This window comes from Erpetoichthys calabaricus, chromosome 13 (genome assembly GCF_900747795.2).
Source record: "Erpetoichthys calabaricus chromosome 13, fErpCal1.3, whole genome shotgun sequence".
Taxonomy (NCBI): Eukaryota; Metazoa; Chordata; class Cladistia; order Polypteriformes; family Polypteridae; genus Erpetoichthys; species Erpetoichthys calabaricus.
In genome coordinates this window covers 131,147,466-131,164,292 of record NC_041406.2, presented here as the reverse complement: position 1 = coordinate 131,164,292, position 16,827 = coordinate 131,147,466, and the positions used below count along the sequence as shown (strand labels likewise).

The following is a 16,827-nucleotide window of genomic DNA, read 5'->3' as shown; positions in this document are numbered from 1 at the left end:
ATGAAGACTTAATCAACGTAGGTTGTATGCTTCTTTGTATCTTAATTTGTTGCTATTGGTTTTGATGCACATAAATATAATTAAGTATGAGTGAAAACTTAAAAGCCAGTGTGTCTGTCTGACCGTTATTAGTGTTTAGTATCAGGGGGTAGTATTAGGGGGTTTAGGTTTTCTAACTGTACACCCTTAAGTGAAGTGCATGAGAGGACACTCTTGTGAAGCCCCCAATTGGTGGTAAACTCGGTTGAAGTAAAGGTGTGACAGTAAATATAACTCCAGGGTGATGCATGCCATAGCGATCCCCAGGGTGAAGTACATACTGTAGCATACAATATGGTTAGTGGGACAAGTAAAATGTAACAGTAAAATTAAACAGTTAGGTAACAGTTGAATTAAGAGTTAGGTGACAGTTGCATTAAGAGTTCTCCAGTTAGTTTTGACATTTCTTTCTATCCACCATTGAGAAAAGACCCTAAAAGGTTACTTAGTATCTTTCATGTTTGTAGCATGTCACAGGAGATCTGATAATATGATAAAATATTTGCAGTGCCATCAGGAAAGGCTGTGATGCCCCAAGACCCTGAATTGCCCCAAGTTTAAGAATGTTCTATTATGGATGGTAATAAATCATCCACACCTTTACATCTCTTGTTATGGTCTTGTTTTAAAACATGTTAGAGGTTTTCAGTGGATAAGGAAAATTGAATCATTTTAATCAATGTAACGGTCTGCATACTTACATTCCTTGTGAATAAGTACAGTATAATGTGCAACTATGCAGTAGGTGAAGATGAGCCTGTAAATAAATTAATTTAACTGGCTCAGCTTATGCTGGATGTAAAGAATAGGTCTCCTGACTGCTTATATGGTTTCTGTCCAATTTTATATTTAAAGTAACACTGTGATAAGCTAGTATAATTCAAACAGTGTATCACTCACACATTTTCATTGAATCAAAATAAAATGTTCTAGAACATTCTGGAACACACCAACATTCCACTCTTGGCGGGACACCCACACACAGACACATCCAGCGTTGGTTTAGCATTATTAGTTGTAAGCAGAACTTGCAGGAAGAAACACATATGAACAATTGGGAGAAATACCTGAACCACTGTTCTAAAGATATTAATATTATATAGATACTCAATACTCAAGAAATGGCACAGAGGTCAAAAATATTTATACTGTTATGAAACATAAAAATATATAAATCATAGAATCAGAGAAAATCGAAGTGAAACAGTTCTGAAACTTTGACTTGTTCTGAGGTCAACAAGATTGTGGCACACTATGGGCTGTTACCCAGGACTGCAAGGTGTATGAGTTGTTGAGTAATAATGGTGCATTCTTTTAATCCAGTGCCCTCTTTTAACTAACTACGTCTGAAAGGACAGGTGTTATATGAGCATGTGTGGTTAGGTGGGCGTTAGTGGACTTCTGGATCCAGCCTTGCATAACTCTAAGTGGCTCAGAAAATGTCTTGACGTTACATTTAAAAGAATATGGCACAAGCAGACAAACCAACAGAGATTTATTTTTTTCTTAGCAAAATAAAACAAATATTCTCCTTCTCCACCCTTCCATATGCCAAACCCAGCTGTTTCACAAAGGGATCACATTAAAATGAAACTCATCTTTGGAGCATTGGTTTTATGGGAAGTCAGCTACTATCATACTGGGTCAATTTAGGGCCACTAATTCATCTTCTCTTCTTTTGTGTTTCTCTTTTTTAATGGTTGGTGACATGCAGTATTTACATTTATGGTGCTGGTAGGACAGACTGCATTATGACAAAGATCCATACTGTCTTGCAAAAATATTCTGTTATATTTCAATATGCACCTCTCAGGAATGCAAAATGCTTCATTACCATGTTTAAACCTTTAATTCTTATAAAAAGCTTTATGAGCTTAACATTTCCAAAGTTATGATGGCACTATGTTTCCCCATCTAGGATTCCCTCCTTGCAACCAAAGGTGCCATGGATGCACTATACAGTATGTTCCTCTTTTTGATTATGTTTAAAACTGTAACTGTATCTGTGACCTCCTTTTTGCTCAGTTATATAAGATATTTTTGAATGCATCACTGCATCCACAAAGCCATTCTCATCAAATCTCCAATACATACTTTCAGCATGGTTTGTTGCCATACATTGCATGAACATGCATTGACAACTGCAGTGCACAAACAAGAACTAAATGAGGTAAGAAACAAAAAAAAAACCTTCAAAGAATAGCTTGAAACATTATGTTAGGGCCACATGTACTGTAAAAATAAGAAAAGTGGCAGGCAGACCAGGATGCAGCCATTCCTACTTTCACTCTCTACTTGAACTAGTAACACTAGTGCTGCTTCTGCTCAGGCCACACATGCTATGAACTTTCCAAAAAGAATGACTGACACTGAGCTGGAGTTCCATAATGTTTCACTGTTTCTCATCTGCTGCTACAGTCAGATGTGTGATTGAAATATGTTCTAAAGCCATGGGGCACTGAAAGGTAATTTGTCTTGATGCACTGCAGGGGATGTTTGAAGCTGTTGGACAAAGTGGACATTGCCCGTTCTGCTAGGCTTTAATGCCATACCAGGCTTATAAGGCAGCAGATTTAGCAGATCATCAGCTGCATAAATCTCCCACTTGCATTCCAAACTAAGTGATTGAACTTCATCTGATAACAAAATCAGAGTTGAGGCCCTTCAATAGACTTCTTGAGCCAGAAGGCGTGAGATAGACTTAAGCCAGAACAAACATGTATAATTCAAGGGATGACTAGGATGGACAGAAGAATTCACCTATGAAGAAACACTGATTTTCTAACTGGAAGTGACTTTAATCTGATCAGGTGAATTTATACATTCCCTTAAATCTCTCTGCACCATCCTGAAATTCTTTTTGGGATATTCTCTGGATTCTGACTGAACTCCCTGGGGATCCTCTTAGTGCACCCTCTATGGGAATCTCTCAGGGAAGGGGAACAGTTCAAAATGACTGAAAACCTCTGAAACCTGCTCTCTGAACCAAAAGACTATGACACACGCTTCTTTGGAGAACCAAAGCCAACAAACTCTTCTCTTTGTGAACCTGAGATCCAGTCTGCCAAGTCAAAGCTATGACAGTAACCTGAAAAGGCCTGGGAAGCACTGAGGAAAGCACTGCACATCACAGACAAAGGATCATGCAGCACAGAGAAAGAGTTCACTCCAATGCATGAAGAATCCTCCACTTGAACCTGGAGCAACAACAAAGCTACAACTACACAAAACATCAGACATCATCCACAAAGACTTGGAACTGTAAAACTAATTATCTGTGCTAAGATAAATTAGAACTGTAAATAACCAGTAAATAGCCAGTGTATATGTTATACAGTATGCTCATCTTTCTAGTCTTCCTGCGACCAGTCTTAAATGTCAATATATGCTGTATATGCATTTATCTTACTTCTATAATCCTTGTGTTTATTAATAAATAGAATTATTCTGTTTCTTAAAATGCTTCAGTTACCTTGATATGTACAGTATAAGACTAAAGGCCAGAGAACCGCTTCCTACAACAGAGATAGCTAAGTTAAATAAAGTAGGAGCCTGCCAAAGTATTTAGTTAATTACCAGTACTGCTGAAGGTAAGACTGGTGAGTAATTAACCAACTTAAAAATCACTTACTTCCTACAGAGCACACAAGTTACAAATAGGAGGAACTCCATTAGTTATATTTCAGTTCAATGGAATCTGTGGATAATTTAGGGTTGACAAGTGGCATTCAGATACAGATGGTCAGTCAGTTTTAGCTACAGTGTGTAATGGTTCAACATTACTGGTGTGCCATCCAGGACTGTCTCCTGACTTGCACCATTAAATGGCAGCATTAACTGCCATGACCTTGAGCTGATAAAAGGGTGAGATAATGAGTTGATGGTTTGGTATTATGCTGGCAACAGTTAACTGGATTCAAATCCTACCCTTTGAGGAGTTTGCATTTCCTCACTTCAGAAACATATTTTGACTCCAAACCAAACTGTTTGAAGTGAATGTGATTTTTTTTTGTGCAACAAAGTGTTCCTTTCACTGATTATGACTAGTGACTGCATTTCTGGCATGGACCCCGACACCATAAGACCCTAAAATTAGGTCATGTGTATTCATTGTGTATTCATTGATGGATGGATCAATAATTTTGCCTTAAAACATTAAAAAACAATATCTTTAATAATTCTGCCAACCCATATATCTATTATGAAACTCAGTTTATCCAGCCATTACACTCCCAAATCTTTCATGTGAAGTCTATTTGCTTGAAACAACAGAGCTCTATGAGAACTCAACTTTAGTTTGCTAAAATCAAAAATTACCACTCCTTGCATGAATCACATAGCAGAAGTGGTTTATACCAAGAACAATTCCCAAATATCCTACTTTGCACATGAGTAAGGCCCTCTTTATAAATTAAATATATTATTATTACATTTGAATAATGGTTCATATGCTTCTGCTCAGCATTAATGAGCTATAATATATCTTGAGGCATTTTTTCCTTAAGTTAATGATTCTTTGTCCTCAAAAATGCTTGTTCCTTTTATAACATAAGGGCTTATTTAAAGAGTGATTAGACATTGAACTTTGTGCATAAGCTCAAACCTGCAGCCTTAGTGAGCCCCCAGGACCGAGGTTGGGAAGCACTGGTATAATTTACCACGATCCATAAACTATGGTGGCCATTGTTTGTGTAAACATTTCCCGCATTTCTCAAATATTAACAATCTGTTTTACTAATTTTTCAGCAAGACAATTGAATTTAACAATATGGCAATCACAAAAAGTGTATAGTGCAGAAGTAAAAAATGTTAAAGTTAATTGCATGCCGAAATATATCAACACCACCTTTAGGCTCGTGTGGCAGGCATGATAAAGTCTCAACATCGTGGACGCTGGTTTTTTTTCTGTATTCTTTTTTTTTCCTTTTTGAAGCTGCATACTCACCTCCGACTCCACTTTGTCAATCAGATAGTCAAAACGTTATATTGGTTCATGCAATTTAAAGACATGATATACAATAAACATGGGCTGGTTGCTGTGCCTCAATATTTTGTATTAATTATAGCTAACATTTGTGGTCACAGTCTCATTCTTATGTAACCAGCTTCCACCACCAAGGTCTGATGCCTGCACGCAATTAAAAAATGGATAAAATACACAATAAGAGGTAGTGAACATTCAAGGTGTAGGTCGAAAGTCAAGGCATGTGTAGGTAAGTGTAAAATTGGTTCAGACACAGGAAACAAAGGGTTATGGTACGAGGAACCCTATAAGAGTTAGGGGACTTTCAAAGTGGTGTCCCTCAGGGATTAATGCTGGAGCTGCTGATATTTGTAATATGCATACAGTAAATGTTCTTATAATCAATAAGCTGGTTGATTTTGCAGATGGTACTAAACTAGGTGGAATTGTAGATGACACAGAACCAAGTAAATTGTTACAGAAAGACCTGAACAGAATACAGACTTGGTGGAATTTAATGTAAGTAAATGTGAAGTTTTACATGTAGAAAGTAGAATTGTTAGATTTGAATACAATGGGAGGTCTGAAAGTTGAAAGGACCTTCTATGAGAAGGATCTAGGAGTCCTAGTGAACTGGGGCCTCATGTATAAATGGTGTGTACGCACAAAAATGTTGCATAAGCCCGTTTCCATGCTCAAATCGCGATGTATAAAACCTAAGCTTGGCGTAAAGCCACACATAATTTCACGCTAGCTAAAACCCTGGCATAAGCAAGTTCTCCGCTCAGTTTTGCAAACTGGCGGCACCCCAGTGTGGTTTCCCTTTCTTTTTTAGATGCACATCTCTGACGCGGCTTTATAAATACACTGAAATTAACCGCATATTGTTTATTAGTTTAAGGTATCTCCATTGTAACTAAAATGTAACAGTATAATGGTTCACGGAATGGCCAAACTATTCTAAATACCATAGTTGCTTTAGCGTTGTTACTCTCATTGCACCTTCTTCTTCTTTTTTTGGCTGCTCCCATTAGGGGTTGCCATAGCGGATCATCTTTTTCTATATTACTCTCACTGCACCACTCGGAGTATTTATATCACTGTATTTGAATGTGGAATCACAGCTCTACAGCAGCTGATTGGAAAGAGAATTATCGGTATACAGCATCAAGCACACGCTGCCTCAGCCATGCTGTCTATTGAACTGCTGCCTGCAGGGACATTGCAGTTCAGAAACAGTTTTATCCCCAGATCTGTAAAAGCACTCAATCAGTCCATCAAGTGCTCCTTGTAGAACGCTTTGTACTTATAAGTACAATTACCTCACTGTAAACTTGCGATACAGTTATAATATTGCACAACCTGAGCCACTTTATAAAGCGTGTATTTACATATGATGACGATATCATTTTTAAGATGAAATGCAGCAAAATATGTTTATTATATTATACATATAAAATGTTAACATCATTTAAATAATCTATATTGTTAATAATTAAACATGTGAGGACATGGTGTCGCAGCACTAGCGACGAGCTGGTGCCCCATTCAGGCATTGTTCCTACCTCGCGCTGTATTCTTGCTGGTGCTGGCGTGACACTGGAAGGATAGATGGATGGAATAATTAAACATGTACTATTAAGATAGTTCAATGTTCCTTAAATGTTTTGAAGAATCAGCGTTCTAAGCTTACAGATGGCTTAAAATCTATTACAGAGCTGAATGTTTGGCGATTGGTTACTTGGAGAAAGAAAAGGAAGGACAGGAATTGGAGGTTAGTACGTTTGAAAGAGACAGTACTGCTGCAATAACTTATTTCATTTAAGGTCGCACACAGCACAGCATGCATCTTGCGGGAGGCACAAAAAATCTCTGGACAGGGCGCCGGCTCGTCACTATCACTGCGCCACTGTGTTCCCATGTTTAATAACATGCTTTAACTCCTATCATCATGAAAATGATATGAAGTATACATCTCAGTATTTTAATTATTCAAAGAGCTGTAATATCACGAATGTAATGGATTCTGTGTCCAGTCAGAGGAAGAGAAAGCCCATTTAAGAAGCACATAGTGATTCACACACATAGAGCACATAGAAGAACATATACAAAACAAAGCATGTAACGTACTACTTTAGTTACGATGGGATTTGTGAAACTAGTAAATTAAACAATTTAAAGATTAAGTTTATGATGTTTTTTACTTTAATGACAAAATAAACTACATGATTAAAGTAGAAATTTTGAGATTAAAGTTGACATTTCGTGCTTTTTTCTCACTTTTCTCTGTACCCTAATAAGCTTTTATATGACACTCAGACGGTGGGCTACGACTCTCCTTTTTACAGCGACTTTGATATCTGACAACTTCTTTTTTATTTCAGGCACTGTGCAACTTTGTGAACTTGAGCTTTCGAGTTTCTCCAACACACTATGTCACTCGAACAACTTCCTTTTGTTGTTTATACCACTGTTTAAACCAACAAATAGTACGTTTTTCCTTGCCTCCACTTAGTATTCGCTGTAATTCTTCTATTTCCATCCCCGTGCTTTTGCCATTGCCTTTTCACAGAATGCTGAGCTTAAGGGCTATTTATATTGATTTGCATATTCAAAGAGGCATAATTCTGGGAGGAGTTTGGGTGGGGCAGCAGGCACGTGCACGTGCGTTACTTTCATTCTGACTGGGATTTATGGAGCATCTGGATTTTTTTGTGCATACACACATTTCCGCTTTTGTCCTTACGCCATGTTTTAGTGTGAATTCTATGCACAGCGTTATGCATGAGGCCCCTGATCGCTATCTACAGCAAAGAAGTGTACAGAAGTTATCAAGAAGGCTAATAAAATGTACTCCACACATCTTGGTGTATAACCTAACAAGTCAAGGGTGGTAATGCTTGCGATGAATAAAGAACTAGTGCGGCCTCACCTGGAATACTGTGTTCAGATTTGGTCTTCATATTATGAAAAAGACATAGCAGCACAGATTCCAGCACTGCAAGGTGTGAGTTATGGGGGACGAGCATTTTCAGTTTAAGAAAAACAGAGATTAAGAGTCGATATGACTAAAATATTTAAAATTATGAAAGGAAATACTTACTTTTACTTTAAAATGAGTTCAAAAAGAATACAGGGACACAGCTGGAAACTTGCTCAGGGTATATTTTGCACAAATATTAGGAAAGTGCTCAATCAAGTTAGAATGAACAGTTACCCTAATACATATTTTTTGGAATGTGGGAGGAAATCTCATACACACAAGAGAGAATGAGCAAACCCAACGGAGAGAGTGGTCAAGTCAGTCTTAAAGGACTCTGAGGCAGCAGCGCTAATCATCTGAAACATTTTCCAGCTAATTAAACAGTAACATTTGGTAAGTAAATGAAATCTGGTCTACAAACGAAAGCTGGTGGATCTAGCTCCTTAGTATTCTATATCTAGTATTCTGATTATTAATGCTATTTGGAAAGGTCTTTGTGTGAGTAAAATTTGTTTAGTAATATGGATGTAACCTTTGCATCTACATGATCACCTCCATATCTACTCAATTTAGTTTTTGCTTCACGTGCCTCCATTAAAACACTGTGAGGATCTCCTGGCAGTTAAGATTTTTTGGTGTGTTTTGTCAAGTTTTTTTTTTCTCATCTTTTGCTGAAATTAACTTTTTACCTTTTTAGGCTCTGTTTTACCATGGTAGCAGACAGATGTCAAGCAGTACTAGCATTGCTCTGATTTCTAGGGCCACTTTCCTGTTGCATCACTGCTGTTACACATGCATCAATTGATTATAACTGATATGAAAACTGAATTATATGTTTCTTATATTGCCATTTTTCAGCATTTTCTTGAAGCCCAATGCTTTTGCTTTAGATTTTTGATGGTAGGGTAATTTCATTAAATAAGCATGAATTATATTAACAGAGCCCAAATTTGAGAGTGTTGATTAAATTCTAGGAAACATTTCAAAAAATGTGCACTTAATAACAAATGATAATGTTGAACAAATGTATGGAGCAGTTTAGAGGGTGCCATTACCCAACTGGGGATCAACAAAGGTAGCCATCAGCTGCAATGTTGAAAATTAGCTACAATATAATAAGGGGGATATTTTCTTCTTACCTCTGCAATTCCAATCTTGCCATCAGCATTCTGTCCATACTCTTCCACAAAAGCCTTCATTTTCTCTGTCAGTTCCTAGTGACAGTGAACAATACAACAATGTTACTAGAGAGATTTAATAAACTAAATTATTTTGGCTGCTTATCACATTTACAGGTTATAAGTGTTAAAATGGCATGTAATCCTTTTATTATCCTTCTTACATATGCTGCCTGCAGATAAAAATTCTGAAAAGACTTAAAGTCAACCAAAGGAAAAATAGATTTACTAAGAAAAGACAGTCCTAACTTGTGGCATACAATACCATACAATAAATATCTGACTTTGTTTTTGCAGCTCAATATTAATAATCAGTGTGCATATTTTATTACTTATGGATAGAATGTGCACCTTATTTAATACATTCCAGCCATACGTTCAATAGCACTTATAATATACAAAGCAAACTCCTCAGTCACATAAAGCCCCTCTGGTCTCCACTGATCACTAAAATTATTTACTACAGTTAAAAATAAATAGTTTTCAATGAATACCGAATGTGAGTCAATCATCTCTTTTGCACATGCATGCAATGCCGTCATTTTACAGTACTTGTAATTTATCAGGTGTCATGTGTATATTAAAGCAAGGATTCCCAATAATCTTATCCTTTATTTATGTGTGAACAAAGCTCTTGAGCTTCCCAACATGAATATACATAATTTTGAAGCAGCCTGCTATAAGATGTTCTGATGTCAATACTAGAGAAGCAAAAAAGAGGCTGAAAGATGACGTGCTGAAGTCTTTTTTACCATCTTATTTAAGAATGAGGGGTCACAGAGTTTCCTTGTCTTAACTTAAAAATAATAGAAAATGTTTCATACTCTTGTAAAAAGAATAAGGTTTCATTAAGATTTTCAAGTTCTTGAATTAAGCTATTATAAGTGTGCAACATATTTTGCCTAATCAGATAGATTTGCCCTAATGATTGACCCTTGTTAGTAGTAAAGACTGCCAATGATACAGTACATTCTTTTCATGGAGAAATATCTTAGCCTTTAGCACATTGACAGCCCATACTGTTTTATTACACTCATTTTGTGTATACGTCAGCAACTAGATGTTTTTTCAAACATATGATGAGGAACTTGGTTTCTGGAGCAATATTTAATAATTGGCTCAAAAAAAGTCAGGGATATCAGAAATAAAAGGAGCTACCTGCCATTTCAGCTTAGGAGAAAATGATTTCACGCTTTGTGCTTGATACCTCTGGCCCAACACAACTGAAAGTTATTATTATGTTATGTTAAAACATGTGGCTGTATATAACCAAATTATATACAGTAGGTCACTTGGTATATTAACAGACCAATTATAAAAAAATTATAGACCAATTACAAATTTTTAAAGCACGGGCAGCCTGAACCCTAATATTCTTACTTTATTTCCAGGGTTAACAAGAAAAATGTTGAGACACACCATCCTTATTTATTGCACTACTGTTCTGGTAAAATAACAATCTTGTAACTATATTATTTAATTTTTTTGAGCAACTGAAATTAGAATATTATTTTATTTTGTGTTGTATACAGTAAATATTAGATAGATATTGAATAGAAATCCAAGGCAGTAATTTAGTGAGTTGAATCATGAGAAGAGATGTAGTCAAAAAAGTTTGTAACTCATAAATCAGCCATGATTTTACCAAACCCCAAAATTAAATTAAAAAAATCTTAGTCAGAAAAAAGTCCAAAGAATCAAAAATCAGAAAGCAATACATGCTAGTCTTTTAAGTTAATCCATCACACTTCTAAATCTATATATGTAGCGTCTATGATGTCACAAACTGTGCATCTCCAGACAATGCTCCAGAGAGGTTATGCTCAAGTTTCATAACGCACTGGTGAGGCCTCATCTGGCGTACAAAAAAGATACAGCAGTGCTGGAAAAAGTCCAGAGAAGAGCGACTAGGCTGATTCCAGAGCTACAGGGGATGAATTACGTGGAAAGATTAAAAGAGCTGAGCCTATGCAGTTTTAACAAAAGAAGATTAAGAGGTGACATGACTGAAGTGAAAATTATGAAGGGATTTAGTACTGTGGATCGAGACTGTTTTATTAAAATGAGTTCAGCGAGAATATGGTGATACAATTGGAAACTGGGTAGATTTTACACAAATATTATGAAGTGTTTCTTTACACAGAGAACCATAGATACTTGGAATAAGATGCCAAATAGCGTGGTACACAGTAAGACTTTGGGAACTTTCAAAACTAGACTTGATGTTTTATTTTGAGGAATAAAGCGGATAGGACTGGTGAGCTTTGTTGGGCAGAGTGGCTTGTTCTTATCTAGATTGTTGTAATGTTCTAATGCTATATTTCCTGTGACAAAATGGCAGTGTCCGTGAAAAACAACATGGCATTGCAGGAAAATAAAGAAAACTAAAATAAATTAATTGTATTTTTAAAAATTAACTAGAAATTTTGAATTCACAGGTCCCTGAACCTGAAATAAGAGCAAAAACATTGCAAAAAATGTGCCTGAAGGTTATAAAAATTTATAAACAACCTGAACTATAACAGATATAATCCAGATCATCCAAGATAATGTTTATCTCCAACAGTACCTTATGTGAAATAGAGATTTGGGCACTACTGCCCAGCACACCCAGGGACCAGAACTTGAATGTCAGTACTCTCACTTCTCACAGCATAAAAATGTACAGGTTGAAACTGGCAAATTTTAATTGCTAGAGTGAGCGTGTGCATGAGAGTGGGTCCTGTGATGGATTTTGTCCCATAGTGTAATGTTTGGAAGCAGACTGGATTTGATAGTGAGCCATTAAAAAAAGACAAATGACAAAAAGGGATCAATACCGAGAGTTCAAAAAGAACAAGCAGCAAAGCCAATATAAGACAAAAATTATGGTAAAAAATAAGTGCAATGAAGTCATTACCCAAAATCGTTTAGGATAAAGAGTTTGAAAGAATGAATTTGAAAAGGTTTTGAATCCACTTGGATAAAGAAGTAATTTCCTGCAGGATCGTTTAACCTATCACATCATGTCATGAGCTTAGATCAAACACCAATAACAGTAAACACATTTGCCGTAACGCCAGGAGCAGCAAAATAGCAATGAGTATGAAAACCAAAATGGCAGACATAACAATCTAAAAAAATATTAACCTTCTAAATGAAGGAGAATCAACACATTTGGATGTCAGAATCAGACTCACTGGCTCAAAGTACCTCTAAAACAAGTGTCAGAATGATACAGAAAAATGTATAAAAAAAAAATCAGGAAAAGGAATCCAATCCTAACAGTTACAGGATTGATTTCTACCTTGTGGCTGATGTTGCTGGGATAGGCTCCAGAAGTCTGTGACCCAGAAATAGAAAATGTGGATTCAGAAAAATTCATTGATGGATAAGTGTTTATCCCTTACACCTGCTAAACTGGGGCCATCAGTCTGTCTAGGATTTTTGATAATTTAGCCTGGAATTTTAACTCAACAGCTGTATACAGTATATTTAACATCTGAGGAGTCACCTGCAAGAATTGTCTCTCTCTTTCAATTTATAAAACACTTTCTGTAGCATTTGTCTCAATTACGGGGGGTGCTGGAGTCAATTCCAGCTAGCATAACGGGCAAGACAGGAAAAGCCTTGGACAGGGCACAAGTCCATCTCAGGGCAAACACACACTGTTTTGTCTTAGTAGAGTTCTATATTACTCTACTTTCCCCTTTTGTGTTCTTTAATGTGTAGCCTTTGTCAGAATGCCTCAAATCTCATAGACTTACCCCTGTTTTTAAGGTATTGTACTTTATTACTTCTCTCTACCTTCCCTTCTACATCTATAATCTCAGGCAATTACATAGAGTTTAAGACAAGCAGGAGTTAATTTACAACTCTGAATAATGTTGTATTGGTAATATTCATAAAATAATAACAATAAGCAAACTACAAGTGAACAGTGGCAACCATACAACCTGATAAATGTTGATGTAGTTTCAGGAAGGACACAGACTTACAGTTACTTTAACTGTCTCTAGTTAAGTCATCATTTTTAGTCAGCTTTCTTCAGAACAGGCCACATGCCTGTCTCAATATGGCTGCTGAGTTGTGCTTCTCAGTGTGGTCTTCTTTTCAGTCCATGGTGTGTGAGATGCTACTTCATCATAATGATGTGAGAGAGAGGGAGGGGTAAAGCAACCGAATGTTTATCGTCCTTATCTAAAACTTTACACCAATAGGGAGTCATGCTACAGAACAGCCTCTTATTCAAACCAATCCCAACCTGCCATACTTCAGACCAATTGGACAAACAATACCATTCACACCTGACCCCAAAACCTTTTGTTGAACTGATGCTGGCCAGCTAGGCATTCTGACTTTCCTGTGGAGATTGATTGAGAGAGTCCTGCAGAGAATCACTTCCCAAACTGGTTTTAGGCACTTTCCCCGACCCTGTCATAAAATTACAAACACTCAGTCCTAAAAAGGTGGGGGGATTTCTTGCCAAATATCAAACCACCACTGTTTCTATCAATGATAATATTACATTGCTTTATCTAAGTTACAAATAAAGACATACAAAATATTTACGCACACACACATCAAACACACACTAGGTCCAATTGAGCCAGATGCTGAATCAGGTAATCATTCAACAGAACTGTCTTTAGAACTAGAAGTCCGATAACATTAAATTTTATGGAACCACAATACAAAAACATGAAGAATACAGGAAAATAAGTAGCAGCCAAAAATGACAAAATTTCCTCTGCTTTGTTTACCAAGGCACCAGCTTTGCTAATGCAGTGAGTTTAATCCTGACAGAAAGCAGCATGTGCACAGCAACCGTTCTAAAGAGGTGATGAAGGGGACAAGTGCTCTGAAAATAGAAAAGGACACGCCTGAAGCTGTACTGAGGGATATTTCACTTGACAAGTTTCCAACAGACAAAGGAGATTTTCCAGAAAATGACAGTGATGCTGATTTTTTAAAGTACATTATTTTAAAGATTTTGCTCCTACCCAGAAAATATCTGGTTTTCAGAAAGGCAAATAACAGAAAAATACACTAAATGAAAATGTAAAATTCTGTGACTCTGGGCCATGCCTATTGTGATCCCTACTCCTTAACTGAAGATAGTCTAGTTAGCAAGAATATATACCCTGACATGGCATTTCAATAAAAATAAAGAAGTGCAAACATTTAACAAAGTAATACCCAGGCAGATGGTAAGAGGAGTGAGATCTAAATGTTTACAGTAATTGATGCACACAAGAGCAGTGAATGGTGTAAACTAGGGGACTGTGCTTCTGTCTGCTCATCCCTCAGGTTGTGCTGCTGCTTCCGTTTACAGACACCCAACTCTCTGAATTCTGTCAGGGTCCAGTTAGGCTGCTAGACTTCAATTATGCATGCAAATTAGCCATGTGCCCAGCTAGGATCCCAAAACAAGCCTTAAAGGAGCCCTCTGCCTTCCCTCATCAGAAACCACAGGACACACTATGAAATTATAAAACCAAAAGATTTATTATTATTTACACATATTTCTTTCTTCTTGATGAAAGTATCTGCACAGATAAATCAGAAACACAACAGACATTCTAGCTGTGCCAAGAGCCGTGTCAAACAATGGAACAAGCTAGTCCCATACTTCTACTTTATGACTGGCTCAAATTGTGTCCCAAGAGCGGAACTCTGTGAACGCAACTATCTATATTTTATTTACTTATTGCTATTTTGTGGCTATTTGTTGTATTTTGTTTGTGGTATTCCATCCTTGTGTCTGTTGGTGTCTCAGGCACACTGGTGCAGTACTGCCTCACAACTCATATCACATTTTTGGCCACCATAATCAATCCAGCACAGCTGATAAACTTCTCCCTATCCCTCAGGGCATTTAAAAGACTATTGCACCATTATAATCTGCTTCAGTTGCTCTATCCCCATTGACTTCAATTCAGTTTGTGAGTTCAGTGAAGTCTGAGAACATTTCTATCATTTCGCAGAACTCATGGCAAAAAGAACTCTTTGGGGTTAGCTCATCACTAATCACAACATCTCAAACACTTGTATTATCACTTAAATGTTGTCAAATAATTCACTTGTGGATAATACTCTCAGGAACTTAACAGGAATATGTACAGACGCGTTCCAGCAAGATTTCTAACAAATGGTGAATTGTCTTACCTAAAGGGAACAGATAAAACTAAGAGAGAGGGGGTCTAAGATAAGGAATATCTGAGGCAAGAGAAGTATATCTATATAGAAAATGAAGGACAAAAAGCTGCAGATAGCAGAACAGAAATCTTCAAATGGTGTGCATTACACAGCCAGACTATGAATATTGTTAGAAATGTAAAGGATGCCTTAAAAAGAATTGCATATAGAACTGACACTGGCTTCAAAGTAGGGAAATAGAGCAAAAAAAAAAAACAAGCTACAGAAAGGGTGGGAAGGAAGCAAGGGGATAATGGTACCCTACTCAATTTAACAACAGACCAAAATTGAAGGTAGAGGAAGAAAAGAGGAAGAGTTAACATTGTAACTAAACTGGAAAGCCTCAGTATCAACAAAACATCTGTGAAAGTCAGAGTACCTTGTGGCATTGAAGGTGGGAAAGAGATGGGGTTGTCACTAATACACTGAGTCCAGTTGTGGAAGATAGGGGTGTATGAGTGCCAAACAAGGCATGGACCGATCCTGCACTTGCAGTTGTGAAAGTGTTTAAAATAATATACACCTCAATTCGAACAAGACTTTAGTTTATAGGAGTATGGTTTTATTTTAATATCCTCCAGAATAGTGGGGTGGTGGCATGTATTGTGTCATCACTGAGTCAGAGCTTTATGATTTTTTTATGTAAAGCTTTTTCAGGGAATTGAGACAGTCTCTAAATTGCAAACTTTTATGAGGGAGAGAAAAAAACAATTAAATAATTTTGGAAATGGAATATTCAATACATAAAGTGTCCCACATAACCAGGCAAGCAGAAATCCGGTATACATGCGTTTATATCCCCTTGATTTATTATATTCTCCACAGATCACAGCTTCTCACCAATGACTTTCGTGAATACTCAAGATAGCCGATTTTAAAAGCAGCCTTAATTAACTCGACGGTCATATTACTTTCAATCCCTCAACTTCTTTTTAATACGTGTATATTGCCCTAGGGAGACCTCATGTCACTCAGCTTGTACAAATACTGACAAGATGGACGGCCAATTAATTAAGCATTCTTTTTTCTTTTTTTTTGCTGGTAAATGCCATGAAAAGAGTTTTAAATATTTATAAAGGTCTTAATATTTTAAAAAACCTCCATAATTAATCCATGCCTAAGGGTTTTACCAGCAGAGATTTGCTGAGTGGCAATGGCTGTTGTGCACTTTTCTTAAAAGAGTTAAAGCTGCTCTGCTTGCAGTAAGAAAGTCATTTGAGTCTCAGTTCAGTGTAATTAAGACTAAGGATACAAGTCATTAGTGCCTAAAAAATGTCGCCCATTCTTCTTTAAGATGAATCTGTATGGGCAGAATTGGTGGGTCATTTCATATATAATTGCAGTACTAATAGGAATTCATTTTCTTTTTTAGCTTAAAACTTCAGTTATTAAAGAGCCGCCTAGGTGGGCTATTCTTCATCTAACCACCCATTTTCTAAACCTACGTAATCTACTTCTTGGGGCACAGGTGGCAGCACTGACTGAGA

At 36.8% G+C, this 16,827-nt stretch overlaps 1 protein-coding gene across 1 annotated transcript in view; it reads right to left on the bottom strand.

The window, feature by feature from the left end:
• calb1 (calbindin 1) overlaps positions 1-16,827 on the bottom strand; it is a 109,204-nt gene that overhangs the window by 60,160 nt on the left and 32,217 nt on the right. The window contains exon 3 of the mRNA XM_028817775.2: positions 9,125-9,199. Within this exon, the coding sequence (XP_028673608.1) occupies positions 9,125-9,199 (75 nt within the window). The remainder of the gene's footprint in view (positions 1-9,124; positions 9,200-16,827) is intronic.